General features: G+C 37.3%; 1 protein-coding gene across 1 annotated transcript in view; it reads right to left on the reverse strand.

The window, feature by feature from the left end:
• Positions 1-19,424, reverse strand: part of LOC140168172 (band 3 anion transport protein-like) — a 48,861-nt gene that overhangs the window by 21,079 nt on the left and 8,358 nt on the right. The window contains exons 5-12 of the mRNA XM_072191501.1: positions 16,454-16,574; positions 14,761-15,096; positions 14,364-14,595; positions 11,500-11,712; positions 10,049-10,197; positions 9,121-9,315; positions 7,262-7,783; positions 6,090-6,179 (exon numbers count right to left, since the gene is read on the reverse strand). Coding sequence (XP_072047602.1) covers positions 6,090-6,179; positions 7,262-7,783; positions 9,121-9,315; positions 10,049-10,197; positions 11,500-11,712; positions 14,364-14,595; positions 14,761-15,096; positions 16,454-16,574 — 1,858 coding nt within the window. The remainder of the gene's footprint in view (positions 1-6,089; positions 6,180-7,261; positions 7,784-9,120; positions 9,316-10,048; positions 10,198-11,499; positions 11,713-14,363; positions 14,596-14,760; positions 15,097-16,453; positions 16,575-19,424) is intronic.

Raw genomic sequence — 19,424 nt, forward strand, 5'->3', positions numbered from 1 at the left:
GTCCCTAACGATTACAATGAGCGACGGGTCACTGTCTATTCATAGGCATTCAAAAAAGATCTGTGGTCTATTAACCAATAAGCTGGGTCGTTAGATGACACCTGATCTATTAATCGACCAAAACTTTATCGCTCATTGTGATGAGTAACCATTTATAGAAATATGTTTAGAGATATTCTATGATTTTTTAATCCCAAGAAATCTCTCAAAGCCCCTTTAAAAGTTGACCTAAGTGAAACTAATGCATAAAGTCTTCGTCATATGTTCCGCCATACTACGTTCTGTCACAATCAGCAGTCGTAGTTATAGCAGTAGCATCAGCATTCAGCAATCTTATTGTAGCCATTCTAAAAAACCCTTAAGGGCTGCCCAATTTTGTGCCTATTTTTGCATTTTTCTCAAAAATTATAGCGCATTGGGAACAAGTAAGATATGTATATTATAGGGGCAAGGAAGGACTACAACTACTGCACTTGAAAGTTTATTTCAGTACATACAACTGTTGTGGAGTTACAGTCAAAAATGAGGGAAAACCAATATTTGATCAATAAATCAATAACTACTTGCTTTGAGTTGCTGAATTTTCAATACAGTAGTTGTAGTCCTTGCCCCTATAATATACATATCTTACTTGTCACCAATGTGCTATAATTTTTGAGAAAAATGCAAAAAATAGGCACAAAGTTGGCCAGGGGTGTAGTACTTAAAACTTTCAGCAAACGCTGAGTTCACTGGACGTTTCTAGTTGTGACACTTTCATACCTTGGAGGGTCTGTCAGTATGTAATGAGAGTTGATCTATAACCCCATATATGGATTGTTTTCATGGCATTTCTTTATGATCACATAAACACTGCAACTTTGTCTTTCAAACAATACATGTACAAATGATATCACATTCTTGATTACGTAACAACATTAGCATAAAATCAATGGTCTACAGTCACTGGCTGAAATGAGGTATTGTTGTATGTTTTAGTATTTCTTGGGAATTATGGAGAGTGTTGCCTTGGAATAGTAGTAGAACACAAACTTCCAGCTTTGGGAAAAACCATCTTTTTCTGACTGGAAAGGTTTTTATTTTATTTTATCTATCATGTGTGGTCAAATATGTCACTGTTATGTTTGACAAAAACAAGACTTTGCTTTCTATAAAAAAATATATAAAAATATGAAAAATATAAAAAAAATTGTTTATATAAAAATTTTGATATTGTCAAAAAATAGTAAATTTGTTTTTGCCAGTTCTGTTGACTAAACCCCAAACATTAATCCAGAGAAAATATTTGAAATCGTGATTAAAATATAACTATTATTCTACTATTGTTACATATACAAAAAGGAGTGGTACAGAGAGGTGACCGTCTGAATGAGATTTTTTTTTAATTTCTGTTCATTTGAGATTGAGATCATCCATAAAAAAATCGCATGAATTATTATTATTTACATGACATTTTGTAATTTTTAAACATTTCTAGCATGTTGGATCGGTCATCCCACCTACGCATGCTCAGATCGTTGTTTGATTTGCCTCAGTTCGAGTATCGAGTACTACCTCTCCTATGTGACCAGTCATTATATTTTAATCTCTTTCATTTTGGAAATTGTTATTGTTACTTGTATTAAATGCTTTTCCATTTTACGCCACGTCCCATTTCCACCCAAATTTCATGGCAAGTCTCATATTTTACCACAGGCAGACCCAGGACCTAGTGATTACTATTCCTGTCCAAAACTATGCATATGCACCATGTAGGCCCACTTATCCTGTTCTCAAACGTTTTAAACACATGCCTTCGCTGTAATTTAAAAGACCCCCTTTTTGCGTGGCAGTATCCATACCCAGCAAACACAAAACGTTATCGACATCATTCGCAAAAGGTTATAAAATGTTGTCAGAAAACGTTTAAATGTCGGGTTATATAAAGGGTATATTAAGGGTATAAACGTTTTCATAACATTGAAAAACATTTTGTGATAATCTACTGCTCAGCAAACAAAAATGTTTTACAGAAAACGTTTAAATGTCGGGTTATATAAAGGGTGTAAAACCGTTTTAATAACATTCCAAAAACATTTTTGAAAACCTGATACAAAACATTCTAAACAGAATGTTATTTTTGGGTTGAAAAAATATTTTGCGAAAAATGTTTGCCCAAAATATTTGCAATAATGTTTTAAATACGTTTTTATGACCTTTATATAACCTGACATTTAAATGTTATTAAAACGTTTTGAAGAAAACATTTTAAGAACATTTCTGTGTTTGCTGGGGCAAATATTTTAACATAATGTTATTTAAGTGTTGACAAAATATTTGGCAAAAAATGTTTGCAAAAATAGTTTAGAAATGTGGTGTGTTTTCATACAAAACGTTTTAAAACGTTTTCATGACCTTTATATAACCCGACATTTTAATGTTATTAAAACGTTTTTACCTAAACCAAAAGCCAAAATATAACTTATTTAAAACGTTTTAAAATCGTTTTTGTGTTTGCTGGGTAGTCTATTGATTTTAGGCTAATCCTGTTACGTAGTTGTTTTAAAGACAAAGGTACAGTTATTATGTGATCATAGAGAAATGCCATGAAAATAATCCATATATATAGAGTTACAAGTCAACTCTCATTACATACTGACCGACCCTCGTATTAAACAGGACAAAATAGAGGGACCACATACAGAATTCGTGACAGACCGTGTATGTTTTTACCATATGTCACGCTGTCTAAAAAGAAATGTTTAATATGGCTTTCTATTTGAATGTTATACCGACTGGGAAATGCCCCGGAGATCAGTTGAAGTTGCCACACAAGTGATAAAAACACTTTAAAGGTTATACGCGACTTCTTTTTAGACAAAGAACAATACTATTATTATAGAAAAATTATCAAATTCGTGTACATCGTGGAACATACTCTTTGGGTGGCTGTGCGTAGTAAGAAGCAGTTGTACACAGATAGCCTCGCTATAATATGGACGCGTAGAGTAGCGTTGTACGCGCGTGTAGTTAGCATGATTAGTCGCGGAGTAACAAGCGTAGTTGAATGTTCCACGATGTACACGAATTTAATATTGTTTCTATAGTAATACCAATTCTGATGACATTTGGACAACCGTCTTAATAAATATTTCTTAATTCGTCCCTTTGTTGCCCAACGCATTTTCTTATACAGAAATCAAAGTAGTGCAATGAAAATGTACACTTTTCTGCCGCGCCTCCGCTCGTCGAAATATGACCAGACAAAAATGCACATAGATGGCGCTCTTCTAAGTAAAAAGAAAATAATGATGAATCGCTGCATTGACCTGATGTGATTTCATACTGATGTCTAGTTCAAAAATGGTCGATTTTGTTATTGTGTTATGCAACACTTTGAACTTTCTGCCCATAAAATATTAGTGAATGTTCTATTATTCTATAAACATTGCTCTCCTGTAGATTGTATCATATCATCTATCATAATAAAATAGTAAAAAATCATCAAAAAGAGCAGATTGCGCCGCATATCATCAATAAGATCCTTAAGGGTAGACAAGGTACTGTTGGTCGAAGCAGCCAAAAAATATCGATTTTCATTATGTAAATCAATATATTATTGAAAAATAAAACTTTGATGTTTTGCAAAAGTTCATTCTACAAATCATATACTTTCAAACCTTGTTTGATTGATCGTTGTTAATGAGTTATGTACGTTTATGTAAGTGTTGCAGGTGTTTCAGCCCTCCTACAACAAAACTCAAGAACCACAGGATCTACAAAAGTATATCTGTGATATTTGAATTCTTCTACACACTCGCTATGAAATGAGCAATGCAATTTTTGCCAAAGCTGACTACCATTCGCATGATGCTGTGAACCAATCGCAACACTTTAAAATAGTGTCAAACCTTAACGACGCTGTCATCTTTCCTCATAAAACATGGTTAAATTATCGAGGCGTTGGTTAAATTATCGAGACGCTGTTATTCTAATATTATTCCTTAAGGGCTGGGGTATGAACGTTTGGACAGTATTTATTTTGGGACATCAGAGCACATCAGATATATCGAATTGCATTCTGAATACGAAGAATGTCATTCTGATATCAAATAATTTTAATTTTTTTAAATTCGCAATTTAATACACATTTTATGGCAAATCATTAAAAATTGATACTTTTGATATTTAACAGTACTTGAAGTAAACTTTATAAATCTGATGATTTATACTTAAAGTGTATGTAGGTGGGATGAAAAGCCGACGATCAATTGAAAATTTTGACCTTTCGTATTGAAGATATGGAATTTTTTTCTTTAAATACCAAAAAAAATTAGGTCTTTTTGGGAAAAAAATCCATATCTTTGACCCTTAAGGGATCTAAAATGAGCGTTTATTGCGTTTCGATAGTATTTTTTGTGGCACATGAGAGCACCCCAGACCTATCGAATTGTATTCTGAATACGAAGCATGTCTTTCTGATATCAAATAATTTTCATTTTTTGAAAATCACAATATAATACAAATTTTATGATAAATTATAAAGATTTGATATTTTTCGAATTTTTGATATATAACAGTCCTCGAAGTAAATTATATAAATCTAATGATATATTCTTAAAGTGTATGTAGCAGGAGGAAAAGCCGACGGTCAATTGAAAATTTTGACCTTTCATATTGAAGATATGGATTTTTTCCCAAAAAGACCTAATTTTTTTGGTGTTTTGGGAAAAAAATCCATATCTTCAATACGAAAGGTCAAAATTTTAATTGATCGTCGGCTTTTCAACCCACCTACATACATACACTTTAAGTATAAATCATCAGATTTATAAAGTTTACTTCAAGTACTGTTAAATATCAAAAATATCAATTTTAATGATTTGCCATAAAATGTGTATTAAATTGCGAATTTCAAAATTTCAAAATTGTTTGATATCAGAATGACATTGTTCGTATTCAGAATGCAATTCGATATGTCTGATGTGCTCTAATGTCCCAAAATAAATACTGTCCAAACGTTCATACCCCAGCCCTTAAATGACTGAACTTTTTAGACATCTACTTATTTCTGTCATATCGGGACACTCGGAAACATCAACGCAGTTCTTTGGGTAAATATCAGATGAGAGAAATAACATCCTTAAGTAGCTCCTAGAACGCTTACAGCTATAAACTCTCTGGACGGATTGTACTCTTCCCGATGCCAGGATTCATGAATATAGCATTAGCAAGTGCTTGAATTCCTCCACCCCGGGTCCTCCATTTCCTACATTTTGTTGGCATCTTCTGTCCTTCCACAATGAATTTATCCTCATATCTGTTTCTGTCGATGGCCATTTTAATCTTTGCCTTCTTTAATAGAAGAAAGCATCGTATTATTCCTTCTCTTCTTCCGCGCAAATAAGGGTGGTCCAGATATTATTTATTTTAACTCCGACAAAACCAATTCCTCCGTTGTCCAACCTGTGTCGGTGCCTCTTTTGTGATTTCTTCTACGCACACACTGAAGAGACTAGGTGACAGTATACATCCCTGACGCAATCCTCGCCTTAACTGTATTAGCACTGGCATTGCTTATCCTTAATACATTGTATCATGCTGGTTTCAAACTGTCATGCCGCTTGCCGCTGAGCGGCGCGACTTCCCCACGCGACTTACGAGGTATTGCAGACAAACGGACACAATCATGACTCAAGTGGCCCGGCATGTGGTTGGCCGATACATCTTGTCGCGGCTTGTCGCAGCGGCAAGCGACATGAAAGTATGACAGATCACAGGTCTGTAATTTTGTACTTTCCAAAAGAATATCCTGTACATGAGCTCCAACATTCCGAGCTATTCCGGTATGGCTGACGATGTCAACATGACTATTAAAAAGTCATGTAATGAAACCCATATTTTTATAGATGCACTAGGATCCACAACATGCTCATCTATCAGGTGCACTTCTTAAACTCCAATACATTTGTACATTCATTAAATGGCCTTTGAAAATTTAAGTACAAAAACTCATATTCTGTAACTTGAGGCCAAATTTCGCCCTATTATAAGTTTAAATGACGTTATTGAGCTATGCCATTGAGGTCCATAGTGAGGTTTGTACTTACCTGTGTGTAGACTCCGGCTATAAGGAGATCTTTTCCGACCATGATTAAGATGGAAAGTGGAATACCAAAGTCAGCAACTATTTTACGGCACTAAAAATGAAAATATACGCACACAATGTTTTAAATTTTCGTAACGAATATATTGTTAACCTCATCCCAACTACCTACCGATTGGCCAAAAAGAAGTTTTCATTATCAATTGGCCCAATCAGCAACATTGTTAGAATAATTTCACCACGCCAAAAAATTGAGGTGAATTATTTGCAAAGCTCCATTCTGATTGGTGATTAAAGTGAAAATATGGTGTAATTGACCAATCAGAGGCAATGTTAGATCGGTAGATAGTGCTTAATGAAAACCTATGCCCGGGTCGGTTGTTTTCTAGGCAAAGGTTTTAAGACCAAATGTAAAAACCAAGGTGGGGGTTCTGGTGGATCGATTTTTATTCAACTGTTGATGCAACGAAGCTGTTCTATACAACTTCGCTGGTTGCTGATTCAATGTCACAACGTTTTTTATCGCAGAAGGATAACAGAACATGTCAACACGTTGTTCAACATGTAAGGACATTTTGTGTCCGGTAACCAAACTTAAACTATTTTTTAAAGTACTAATAAACATAGTTCCCTGGTCCTTCGTTTATATTATTTCGCGGATTTCTATTAATAGCGAAAGCCCTAAAAGTAGGAGATGATTACATTGGTTGAGTGTCACCGCGTTAAAGTCATGTCGAAACATTACTGAGGATAACGCCCTCACGTTTTGTCAAAATATGGGAGTTTTACATGATTGTAATGTACTTTAGTAAACCTACATGGCCTGTCAAAATGAATGTTTTCGGTGCTGTATTGTTAACAAAAATCTGAGATTTTGAATAAAACGACGGAACTACGTCGTGTAATCGTGCGGGATGGTCATAACACATACAGGACCGAATTCCATCACGATGTACAGATTGACGCGCATTGGCGATATTATGCGATTGTATTTTAATACAATCGCATAATATCGCTATTTAAAAATAACGATTTTCTTTGCATTGTCTAATCTGCTCGGGTCAACATTAAAATTGGAACTCTCTGACGGCGAAAACTAACATTTTGTTTTTGATGGAAATGTTACAACATGGCTTTAAGGGTCAATAATTTACCGATATAACTCAAAATACTTACCGTTTTGCCGAAGTACTGGCTAGTCTTGAAAAACTTAAAGGCATTGGCCAACATGAACGTTCCAAACATGAGGACAGTTGACAACAACGCAGTATTTGGTTGGTTAACCATGTTCACCTTCTTAGATCCACACATCGTTGCACCACTTCCGGTTCCGTTTCCGTACGTCTCATTATCAAACGGGGTGGTCATGAATGAAGTGAACGCGAATGCCCCATTCGGGACGGTTGTCGCGATGGCGGCTTTAGCCGCAGTGGTAGTTGCCAGGGCCATATTAGTTGGCCATATTGTTGCTGCTGCTCCTCCTGCTGCTGCTGCTGTTTTTGCTGCTGCTGTTGCTGCTGTTGCTGTTGCTGTTGCTGCTGCTGCTGCTGTTGTTACCACTCCCACTACAGTACCGTTATTAATGACGGTGCCGTTCAGATCAATGTAGGCCGAGACGTTCATAAACTCATATTCATCGGTAATATTGCCATCGATGCAATACTCCTCCATTTCCATAAGAGGATGAGTCGAATAGATCTACAAGGAAATAGACACCCAGTATTTATAATTGAGAACGAATTAAAAAAGACTAGTTTGCGTATGACGTCCTGTTAACCAGACCGAATATGCCGTATTGCGCAGGTCAGCAACCAATCACGAAATGCCTTTGTCCTGACGTCATCGCGTCAGACGCAAACTAGTCTTTTTAATTCGGTCTTTGATTATATCTACCCAGGATTATTGTATCATACAACTTTTTATGATTCCCTAAATTCCTTAAATTCGAGTTTCATACTTATATGTCGCTTGCCGCTGAGCGACGTGAGGCAAACATGACAAACGGACACCGTTCCTGATGGTTTATCAGATGTTTTATCTGTGCAGATGATCAACTCTATTATATCCTTATCACCCATAAAAGGTTTAATAAATCACGTGATAATAACATGGGATGTCAGTTATTCTGCCCTATGGAGTACATTTATATATTAATATATAAAGAGCTTGGTTCCAAACCATGTTAAGGCCACAAACACATGTTTCTGATTTTTCTGTGCGATGTTGCAATGGGTTGTGATGCTATAGGTATAGTAATTTCAGTTGTGGTAATAATGGCTTGTTGGTGGTACAACTCATTGTTGTTAATGTTGTTAATGTCAAAGTAATTGTGATTGTATCACACATGGTTGTGGACTTAATATGGTTTGGAAACAAGCTCTTCATATATTGTTATATTGTTATTAGAATGTGTATATATTGCTTGATGGGTGTGCGGTGGGGGCATTTCTTGTGTACTTATTTGTTCCGTGCGATAATATTAAAACTACACAATACATACGAAATATATTGAAATCACCCAGAAGAAGTGAAGGAGCTATATCAATGAAATTTTGTCTGTGTAATCGCTGGTCCTTATGTTAATTATGTTGCAAAAATGGTGTCATAAGAATGTTTACTTTCTGTCTAATAATGATTGCCATGGCAGTATGGCACTGTTGATTTTTGGAAAAGGAATTTCCAAACTGGCCACGTCCATAAGTGTGATGGACGTCCCCTTCTTTGCTCATCTGTGAGGGACATGTAGCCAGTTCAGAAGTTCCTTTTCTAAAAAGCAATAGTGCCATATGACAGACAATCATCACCGTAGACAGCCCCCCCCCCCCGGGGGGCACTAGATTTTGGAAGTGACGGGCATGTGAGGACAGCAGTTTGAAACTAGGGGTTTTTCGGTGAGAGGCTAGGACCAGTGATTACACAGACAAAATTGCAATGATATAGCTCTTTCACTTTTGGGCGATTTCAAGAACGTTTTGATACCCCCTCGTACGATTGTGATAATACAGTTTTTTTTTAAATTAATCTGCATAGCTTACCTGGAACAACTTGGAGAACACTTCATAAATGAAGATAACAGCGATCAAGAACGAAAAGATATCAGTAGTGAAGCGTGTGAAGAAGCGGACCAGAACACTGCCCTCAACGGCCACACAAACTATGCCCCAAATGAGCATCCATAAACCGACCCAAAATCGGAATGGAAGATATTCTATCTCGCTACTGACACAGAACTGTTGAGATAAACAAAAACATTGGGTTGCGGTTACTAACGCCACATTCGACACAAAGACGCAATATAAACGCTGATAAATTAAACCAATATACGGAACTGACGAACTTTGGTACCTGTTTTATTAAAATACATAATCATGCCTAAGCGATTACTTTTAATAGCCAAGATTATATTTCTTTCATAAACTAATATGAATCTATCTCATTTAGCTTAAAACAAAATCCAAAACTACAGCTACATGTCATTTGTTTAACACTTTTAGAAAATAAATGTAGCAACTAACCCCTACAATAAATGAGTTTTTTGTCAACTGAAGAGAGAGAAAATCTTGATTATTCATGAGTTTTGCCTTGGCATAAGGAACTCTGTGCAAATCTCAAAAATGGTTAAATGGGTCATTATCCCGGTTTACCAACATTTTTAAGCGACTTCCAAATCACGTACATATTTTTGGTCGTAGACTGATCAGTGACTTTCTCTCTAAAGCTCTGCGTGTTAGCTATATAGATTCCAACATAAATTAAGTCCAAGTTTTGAGATATTTTCTAAAAATATCAAGAGCTATCTCAAGAAGCACTGAACCAATACTGGGCTTGTTGGTACTCATTTTAATGTGGTTTTTATGCTGATTCCAAATATGGTCATGAACATTTATACTTCTGAAATTTGGACCGCAGGTGAGACCCGCATGGAGAGAGTTCTTACAAGTACTGACAAATATTACCCCCTACCTTATAAAGATTCTCCTCAAACACTAGAATAGGTCCAGTAACACCAATAATATTTAAGGGTTGACCAGAGAACATTGCAAATACAATTCCAGCTATTGCGGTGCTGATTACCATCTCCGATATTCCCATCCAGTTGTCCGTTTTCTCGCCTGTTTTGAATAAACCATACATTGACCTTGATTTTTAATAAGGATCCTTACACAAACTTTGAGGTCACGGTTGTTTGTATAAATACATAGAATTGGCTTCATTATTAACTAAATGCAAACTATAGATGGCGCTATTTATCCTAAGTCACCTTTGCAAAGGTTTGGCGATTAATACTGCCATCAAAACAGCTGGAATAGGTGAAACAAGCAAGAAGAAAATTTTATAAACATATTTTATCAAACAATAAAAGGAATTATTTGTATTAAAATCTTGAAAGAGTAATTTCCAGTAACTAAATAGCGCCACCAATTTTGTCATTAATAGATACATTTTATATCCGAAAAAGCTTTAAAAAATACTATAAAAGTGAATAACTTTGTAATTTGATATCACTTTTAGCTGTTTAAGCCTAAAATTTGGTTGTACATGATGTTTTGTTTGAAAAATTAATAAATGATCCCATCAAATGACAATTCACAAAACAGGTACACTAATTTAAAACGTTGTAAGCGGTTTTACGGAGAGGCATTTATTTTTGTTTTCTAACGTTTTTTAAAATGTTAGAAAACAAAAATTTAGTTAATTGCTTCTTCGATTTGTAAAATAGCTTATAATGTGTGCATTCACCTATATATATTTCCAAAATCATTAATGACCAATTTAGCCCACAATGTTACGACATTCTTGCACTGTCATTCTTGTCGGGTCAGAGTCTGACCCGACAAGATTATACCTTTTATTTTTGGAATCTCGTCGACATTTGAAATCCATACACCAACTATGGAAGACCTGTGCAAGACCTCAACCTCCCACACAGTGGTGTAGGCTCCATTTCAAATGGAGTCACCCATTGATGATTCAGGTAACTCCATTTGAAATGCACACTCCCTATGTGGGATATTAAGGCCATGTCTTCCATATGGGGTGTATGAATTTCAATTTGAATAGCCCATAGAAGTGCTCTATCAGTTGGTTATTCTGTCCGTTTAAATATAAGTACAGCACCCACTGTTAATTTAAACACTGTTGAAATGTGCAAATTCTACAATTTATTAGGCTGACATAGTGGGTTATGTAGTATTGTGCGCCCGTAACTCAATTAGGCGATTAACCAATCACGTACCAGTAGTTAAACACAGCTTGTATGAAATCATAACCTTTGACCTAAATCAGCACTCGATATAAACACGATATTAGAAACATATTACGGAGTCATTTGACCGTCATTATATCTGGCGTTTCATCTTATTATGATATCCCCAACGATCTTTCAGGTTATAAACGGGATGCCAAACACTTACCAAGTAAACCCCCGAATGTAATAGCTGGCGACAACGCAGCAAAGAAGATAAACATAACTGCAGCCACACATTGTCCGTTCAGGGCATCCGTGAAGTCACTGAGATAATGCGGGTATCTTCGTTTGACGTCATTGTATAGTCCACCAAAGGGTATTTTGGTACGTTTCAATGGGTCAATTTCGGGCGTTCTTGTTGGTACTGTCATCGGAGTGGCTGAAAGATAAACCACAAAATAATATCAATGAGGCCTATTTTATCTGTTGGTACCAATAAGTACTACTTCAAAACGTAATTGACCCTGATACTAAGATACCATATAAATATGTTACTTCTGTCAAAAAAAACACAAAACATCAGAATAGGTGCATAGAATCTTAGATTGAGATTGAAAACCAATATGGCCGGGTGTGACCGGATGTGGCCGCCGCTACCTGGCTTGATCAACATCATCGTGTTTGAGGACGTGCATGCACAGTCTTGAAGGAAGTTGTTCATGTGTTAGGATAGGTACATGTATAAGAGCTTTTACGCTCCATGGGTAAGAAAATCGGTGGTAATGTACAGGATATAAGTAGTTCAATCTTTACACAAAACGATCACCAAACCGTCATCTGTATCGTTACCAGGTAATTCCTTGAAGTTCTTTTCCTCAATGCTCTGCGTGTTGGCAGAGCATTGGCTGCGTGCAAGTTTTGAGATATTTGCCTAAAACATCAGGAGCTATCGTAATAACCACTGAAGTAATACTAGGCTTGTTTGTACTCATTTGAATGCATGTCATCAGCTATCAAACTGCTGAAAGCAGGCAAGGCCCCAGGACCTGATATCATACATCCTGAGTTCCTCCTTCATGCTGGTAACGCCGTCACCAACTGGCTACGCTTCTTAACAACGGGGTTCCTCAGGGTTCTGTACTGGCTCCTTTGCTATTCAACATCTACATCCATGACCTGCCTGAGACAACATCAAAGAAGTACGGCTACGCAGATGACATAGCCATCCTGGCAACGCACAGGAAATGGTCAAACATCGAGAAGGTCCTCAGCAATGACATGGATACCCTATCAACATATCTGAGGAACTGGCGCCTGAAGCTCAGTGAAGGGAAAACAGTTTCAGCAGCCTTCCACCTGAACAACAAGGAAGCTAAGCGGGAGCTAAACATCATGGTCAATAAGAGTCGACTTGCTTTCCAAGCTACCCCTACCTACCTTGGAGTGAAACTTGACAGATCGCTTACCTACCGACAATACCTGGCAGGCCTCCGCGACAAAGTCACAGCTCGGGGAGCTCTTATTCGACGCCTCGCAGGAACAGGTTGGGGAGCCAGCGTTTCCACTCTACGCACTGCAACCCTGGCCTTGGTTTACGCCCCTGCTGAATACTGCGCACCTGTATGGAGTAGGAGTGCCCATGCACACCTAGTGGACACAAGCTTGAACAACTCTCTCCGCACCATAAGTGGTTGCCTTCGCCCAACCCCAGCAGAACAGCTGCCATTACTAGCAGGTATTCCACCGGCCGATCTGAGGAGGAAGTCGCAGACCATGGCTCTGACTCGGCGTGCTTTGAACCCAGGCCACCTTCTCCATGAAGTGGTAAACAGAGACGCTACATCGGAGGCACATGCTTTAATCCATCAGGCACAGACCAAGGAGACATCGGCTCACTGGACAGGCAATGAATGGCAGCAGAGATGGCAGTGTCATCTTCGCCCCTGAAGGGCTATATCCCAGACACGTCGAAATCCAGCCCTGGCTTGGATTTGCCACGCCATGCATGGGTGAAACTCAACCACCTGCGAACAGGAGTAGGTCGCTTCAGGGCCAGTATGCATAGATGGGGCCTCACCCAAAGCCCACTTTGTGAGTGCGGAAAGGAAGAGCAGACGGCAGACCACATCATCAAAGCTTGTCACCTCCATCGACCCCCAAATGGGGCCAAGGGACTCTCTGAAGTTGATATTTCCACACGAGACTGGCTGCTCAACAGCAAACTCGAGATCTGAATCTCCCTCGTTAGCAGCATACGAAAGAAGAAGAAGAAGAAGAAGATGCTGATTCTAAATATGGTCACGCACATTTACAATTTGGAAATATTTGAATTAAAAAACACTTAAAATACCACCCGCTATGTAGAAGGTCACTTCGAGACTTACTGTCTACGAGCTGAATATGGCAGCACGGAGGTGGTCACGGGCGTATTTATAAAAACGTATATTTATAGTCGACGCATACTGTTTGCAGCCGACACCCGCGTGGAGAGAGTTAATATTCTTCATGTCTCTTTCAGTTCTTTGTTCTTACATTCTCCAACGATTTTAATTCCTGTATATGACACTATAATTAAAGACAGAGATAAAAAGAATTTATCGCGTCTGATGTCACAGTCAATTACGATCAGGTTAATAGAGCGTAAAGGAAGACCGATCTATCTGGTGCTGATCGGAGAAAAGGAATAGCAGCAAATGGCGAAAAATTACGTACTTTTACAAGGCAAAAAGCAGCTTTTCTAGGCATTGTTGACATGGTGCCTTCGCGAAAGAAAGTTTCCTACTATAAAGGCCTAACTTTTGAGATGGTGTGCATGTTTGAAGGTACAAAATTAACAATAAGGCGCCCGGTTATACCGCCGCGTTCAGCAAGTCATCATCACGACACTTGTAAACAAATCGTGCTCGAGTTTGATAGATGACGTCAGACGTCAGACGCGATAAAATCTTTTTATCTCCGTCTTCAATTATAGGTCAGTTAATATTATCAGTCAATATTAATAACCCGAGTTTCTTGCCACCTTTTCGCAACTACATGGTGTATAGTATTTGGAAACGAGAGGACTTATCCTACTGTCTACTCAATACTTACTATCGTCATTTACCGGAAGAGGTTTCGTCGAAGGGTCTGTCCTCCATCTTAGTTCTATTTCTTTTCTCAATTTCCTTTCTTCGACCTTTTCATTTTGAATACGTAACACCGGAAGTAAAAGGTCTTTATCCCAGCTGCCTGCTGGGAGTACAACGGTATCATCAATGAAATCATTCATAGCTGATATCATGGTGTTGATGTTGTCGGCTTTATATGCTGATTCTGCGAAGTGCTGTGGATAAATAAAAAGGGTTCAAATTAAAAGGGTTCAAATCCGTGCACTCGTCTCCAGGCTATCACGTGATTTCTTTTATACTTGAATTATATTGATTTACCCACAAGATGGTCGAAAAAGACGTCACACTGACGATCTTTATTAATATGTGATGTAACATACCTCTGAGGACATCAATGTTCCGAAGCATCTACCAAGTTCATGATAATCCATTTTCCCGCCAATAGGACCGAGCAACAGAAATATAAATCGCACCGGAAGTGCTACTTCTGTCAGTGCCGACATGGGCGCGCTGTCTGACAGACGAACAAAACATGAGGCTGGTTTGTCGAGACTATTCAACTGGCCGACGAGCAAGCAAGCATCCTCCGCATCGACTGGGATGCCCAGTCTCGTGATGTCTTCTAATTCTAAATCATCTAGATGAGATTGACCTGCATGTCTGGATAGACCGCTGCTACCTGATGCGCCATTTAAGATAGGCATGCGTATGTCCGTCTGTAACAAAAGATTTTTACAACTTGACTTTAGTCTTTGTAATTTATATTAAAATACGTATGATTCTAGTGTTTGATTCAGTTTTCGTTTAGTTTTCGTTTGGTTTTTGCTATAAAATTACCAAAGGTCTCTGACCCAAACATTACGCCGCATTTCAAGAGTGCACAAGTGGGTCATTCCGATGACTAAGGCTGTAGGAACAACAGCTGAAAGTTACGAAGGTAAATATTTTTGTATTGATATCAAGAGTTTAAGGGATCTGGAATGAGCGTTTATTGCGTTTCGACAGTATTTTTTGTGGGACATGAGAGCACCTCAGACGTATCGAATTGCATTCTGAATACGAAGCATGTCTTTCTGATATCACATAATTTTCATTTTTGAAATTCACGATATAATACAAATTTTATGACAAATTATTAAAATTTGATATTTTTCAAATTTTTGATATATAACAGTCCTCGAAATAAATTTTATAAATCTAATGATATATTCTTAAAGTGTATGTAGCTGGGAGGAAAAGCCGACGATCAATTGAAAAGTTTGACCTTTTATATTGAAGATATGGTTTTTTTCCCCCAAAAAGACCTTTTTTTTTTTTGCGTTTTGGGAAAAAAATCCATATCTTCAATACAAAAGGTCAAAATTTTCAATTGATCGTCGGCTTTTCATCACACCTACATACACTTTAAGAATAAATCATCAGATTTATAAAGTTTACTTCGAGTACTGTTAAGTATCAAAAATATCAATTTTTACTGATTTGCCATAAAATGTGTATTACATTGCGAATTTCAAATTCAAAAAATCAAAATTATTTGATATCAGAAGGACATTCTTCGTATTCAGAATGCAATTCGATATGTCTGATGTGCTCTTATGTCCCACAATAAATACTGTCCACACGTTCATACCCCTTCCCTTAAATCCTCCTATGTATTTTAATCATTATGATATAAATGCCGAAAGGTTTCATTAGCCTTCTCGAAGTATGGCGTACACAAAAGGAGGGCAGTCTTCAATCTGGGAAACCCAGCAAATTCAAAAGGCTTTACCCACTTCGTGCAGCGCCATATTGTGTCCGCCATATCTCGAAAAGGCTAATTGGAATGTATTCCGACACTTTGAATGATAGGTTAACCCACTTTAGACACATAATGGTTTGCTAATTCTAAACTAAGGACTAGGACTACATGTAGGACTATATGAAAAAATACGTGCCTCCGGTATCAAAATTCAGACTTTGATACGGAGAAGTGCAGATGTGAGTATGATGTGATTTTCGGACAATCCTTTTATGTCACAAGATGAAACCGTAAAGCGTGACTGATGTAAAACAAAATATAAATTAACTTACGGATCCACCATTTGTAAAATGTACTGTGACGTCATCGGAATTACCTGTCTCCTCTGTAGGTTGACCCACTAAATGTGAAGGAGTAGCGAAAAGATTGTTTTGCCTCCTGTAAGAAGCAGCACTGGTATGATAAAAAGACAGAGATAAAACTAGAGCAACTGTGCCCTTTGCAAGGGCACGAGGTAAGTTAGGCGGATGATTGTGACGATCTGATCAAGCAGCAATACTTTGCTGGATAAAATTAATTTTAATAAGACTGTTTCATTAATTGTCGTTATAATATATAAAAAAAAAAGCAGGCTAATTTAGCATGTAATTAACCTGCAGCTAGCCTGTGTTTGAAAAGCAGGTTTATTTTAACCTGCGTAAGGTTGCGCTAGCATGGTTTTTATAAACACAGGTTAAATTTTAGCCTGCTTTGTAACAAAAACTGACCAACATGTTTTTGCAGGTTAACTTTTAGACTGTTATCTACAAACATGCAGGTTAATTTTGTCATAACCTGGTTTTAGCAAAAAGCAGGTTAATGTTTTTGCAGGTTAAATTGTTATGACCAGCTGTTATAATGATTAGCAGGTTAATAATTTTACAGGTTAAATTTTAGACTGCTTTAGGTGCATGCATGATGGGAAATATTTCCAACTGCCATTTTGAATTCTGTAAAATGCAGAGATGATGTGGGCTCCTCGTTTTTGATGTTTTCACAGTGGCGGCACCTTTTGGGGGGGCATGGGGGGGAATGCCCCCAGTCAGAACTCTTGCCCCCTGTTGCCCCCCAGAAAAACCCAAAATTACGAAAATTCACTTTGCCCCCCCCGAAAAAATTCCTGGCGCCGCCACTGTGTTTTCAGCTTTATTTATGCCTTGTGTTTTTCACTGTTGGACTGTTACTTGACAACTAACAATGTATGTAATCCGTGTAACTAGTTTTAATCCTGTGCAAGGCCTGGTTACAAAGTGTTAATGCTACGGATGTACACATGTATAAGATATAGGTAAGCTTAAAAATATACATTTATGATATTGATGTAAATGCAATATACTTCTTAAGGTTTTAATGTTGGCAGTTTAACTTGAATTAGGGTAATAGTTTAGTGTATGGTAATTTTGGGAGCATAATATATCATATCGTCGGAACATCAGTATTTATGTTCTACTCTATTAGTCAGCCTCTCATTCACGCGCGGATGGGAAATAGTGTTCACTTTATGTTTGATACGGTTCTAGCCTGAAATTTTGCGTAGAACACGCTTCCGTAGTCCCCTTTATTTCAAAATTTGCCCAAAGTGCTTTTTCCGGGGGTCAAAATTACTAAAAATGTATTCTAAAGGCCAATGGTGGTGATTTTGGTGTCTAAATATATGTTTATGGACATGAGAAAGTCATTTAGACAGTTACGAAATCCAGAATGGCTTCCTTATGTTCCAAAATTCAAAATGGCGGCCAAAATGGCGAATTTTAGGCAAACTTATTTGAACGGCTTTTTCAGGCCGATGGTGGTGATTTGAGCTATGAATATGTCTGTGGAGATGAAAAAGTCATTTACATAGTTTATCAAAATCCAAAATGGCTGCCTTATACAAGAAAAAAAAACCCAAAATGGCCGCCAAAATGCCGAGAATTATTCTAACTTATGTGAACGGCGCTCTGGCCGATGGTCGTGATTTGGGTGTAGGTATATGTTTGCGGACATCAAACAGTCATTTATATACATGTAGTTTATAAAAATCCAAAATGGCTGCCCTATGCCCAGAAATTCAAAATGGCGGTCAAAATGTCGAATATTAGTCTATCATTTGAACGGCATTCTCAGGCCGATGGTGGTGATTTTGGTGTCCAGTTATATGTTTATTCAGCTAATACAAAATCCAAAATAGTTGCCCTATGGTCCAAAATTCAAAATGGCGGCTAAAATAGATAATTTTAGTAAAAATTACTCGAAAGATGCGCACGGCTTAAACAGCAAAACTTACTTAATAATTAAATTAAATCATTGGCATACAATGTGAAAGTTATTATTTGCAGTGTGAAGCAAGGGGACAAATTTTCCAGGCAAATTTTGGTCTATATTTTAGCTCTCACATGATATGGTGGAACCATGCAGTGGGCAAAGTACTGCTAATTAACCTGTTTTTTAGACTGCTATGTGTAGTAAAAACAGGTTAATTTAGATCCCAAATTAGCCTGTTAAATTTATGCTAATTAGACAGGCTAAAACCTAATTTAAATATTTCAGCTATATTGCAGGCCTAGCGCAGGTTAATATTGATTTGCAGGTTAATTTAGCAGCAGGCTAAAAGTATACAGGCTAAAAATTGCAGGCTAATTTTGCAGGATAAAATATGCAGGCTAAATATATGCAGTCTAATTTTAACCTGTATATGCAAATTTTGCAGCCTAACTTAGCGTGCCTAATTTACATATTTCGGCTCTATTGCAGGCTCAAGGCAGGTTAAAATTTACCCTGCATTTCTCGCAGTCCATGCAGGCTAGGCGCAGGCTAAGTGCATGCCTGCTTTTCTGGTAAGGGTACATTGATCGTGGAATGCTGGCATTTTGAAAACTTGACCTTTGACCCCTTTATGACCCCTTAATGACCTTAAATGAATTTTAAACTATTTTAAATATGTTAGAATTTCATAAGGATCCTTGCATTTAAATATCAGCTCAATTGAAGCATTTTAAAAACTTGACCTTTGACCCCTTTATGACCCCTTAATGACCTTAAATGAATTTTAAAATGTTGTAAACATGTTTAGAATGTCATAAGGATCATTGCGTTTAAATTTCAGCTCAATTGGAGCATTTTAAAAATCTTGACCTTTGACCCCTTTATGACCCCTTAATGACCTTAAATGAATTTTAAAATATTTTTAAAATGATTAGAATGTCATAAGGATCACTGCATTTAAATTTCAGCTTAATTGGAGCATTTTGAAAAACTTGACCTTTGACCCATTTATGACCCCCT

The sequence above is a fragment of the Amphiura filiformis genome, chromosome 13 (assembly GCF_039555335.1).
Source record: "Amphiura filiformis chromosome 13, Afil_fr2py, whole genome shotgun sequence".
NCBI classification, from domain to species: Eukaryota; Metazoa; Echinodermata; class Ophiuroidea; order Amphilepidida; family Amphiuridae; genus Amphiura; species Amphiura filiformis.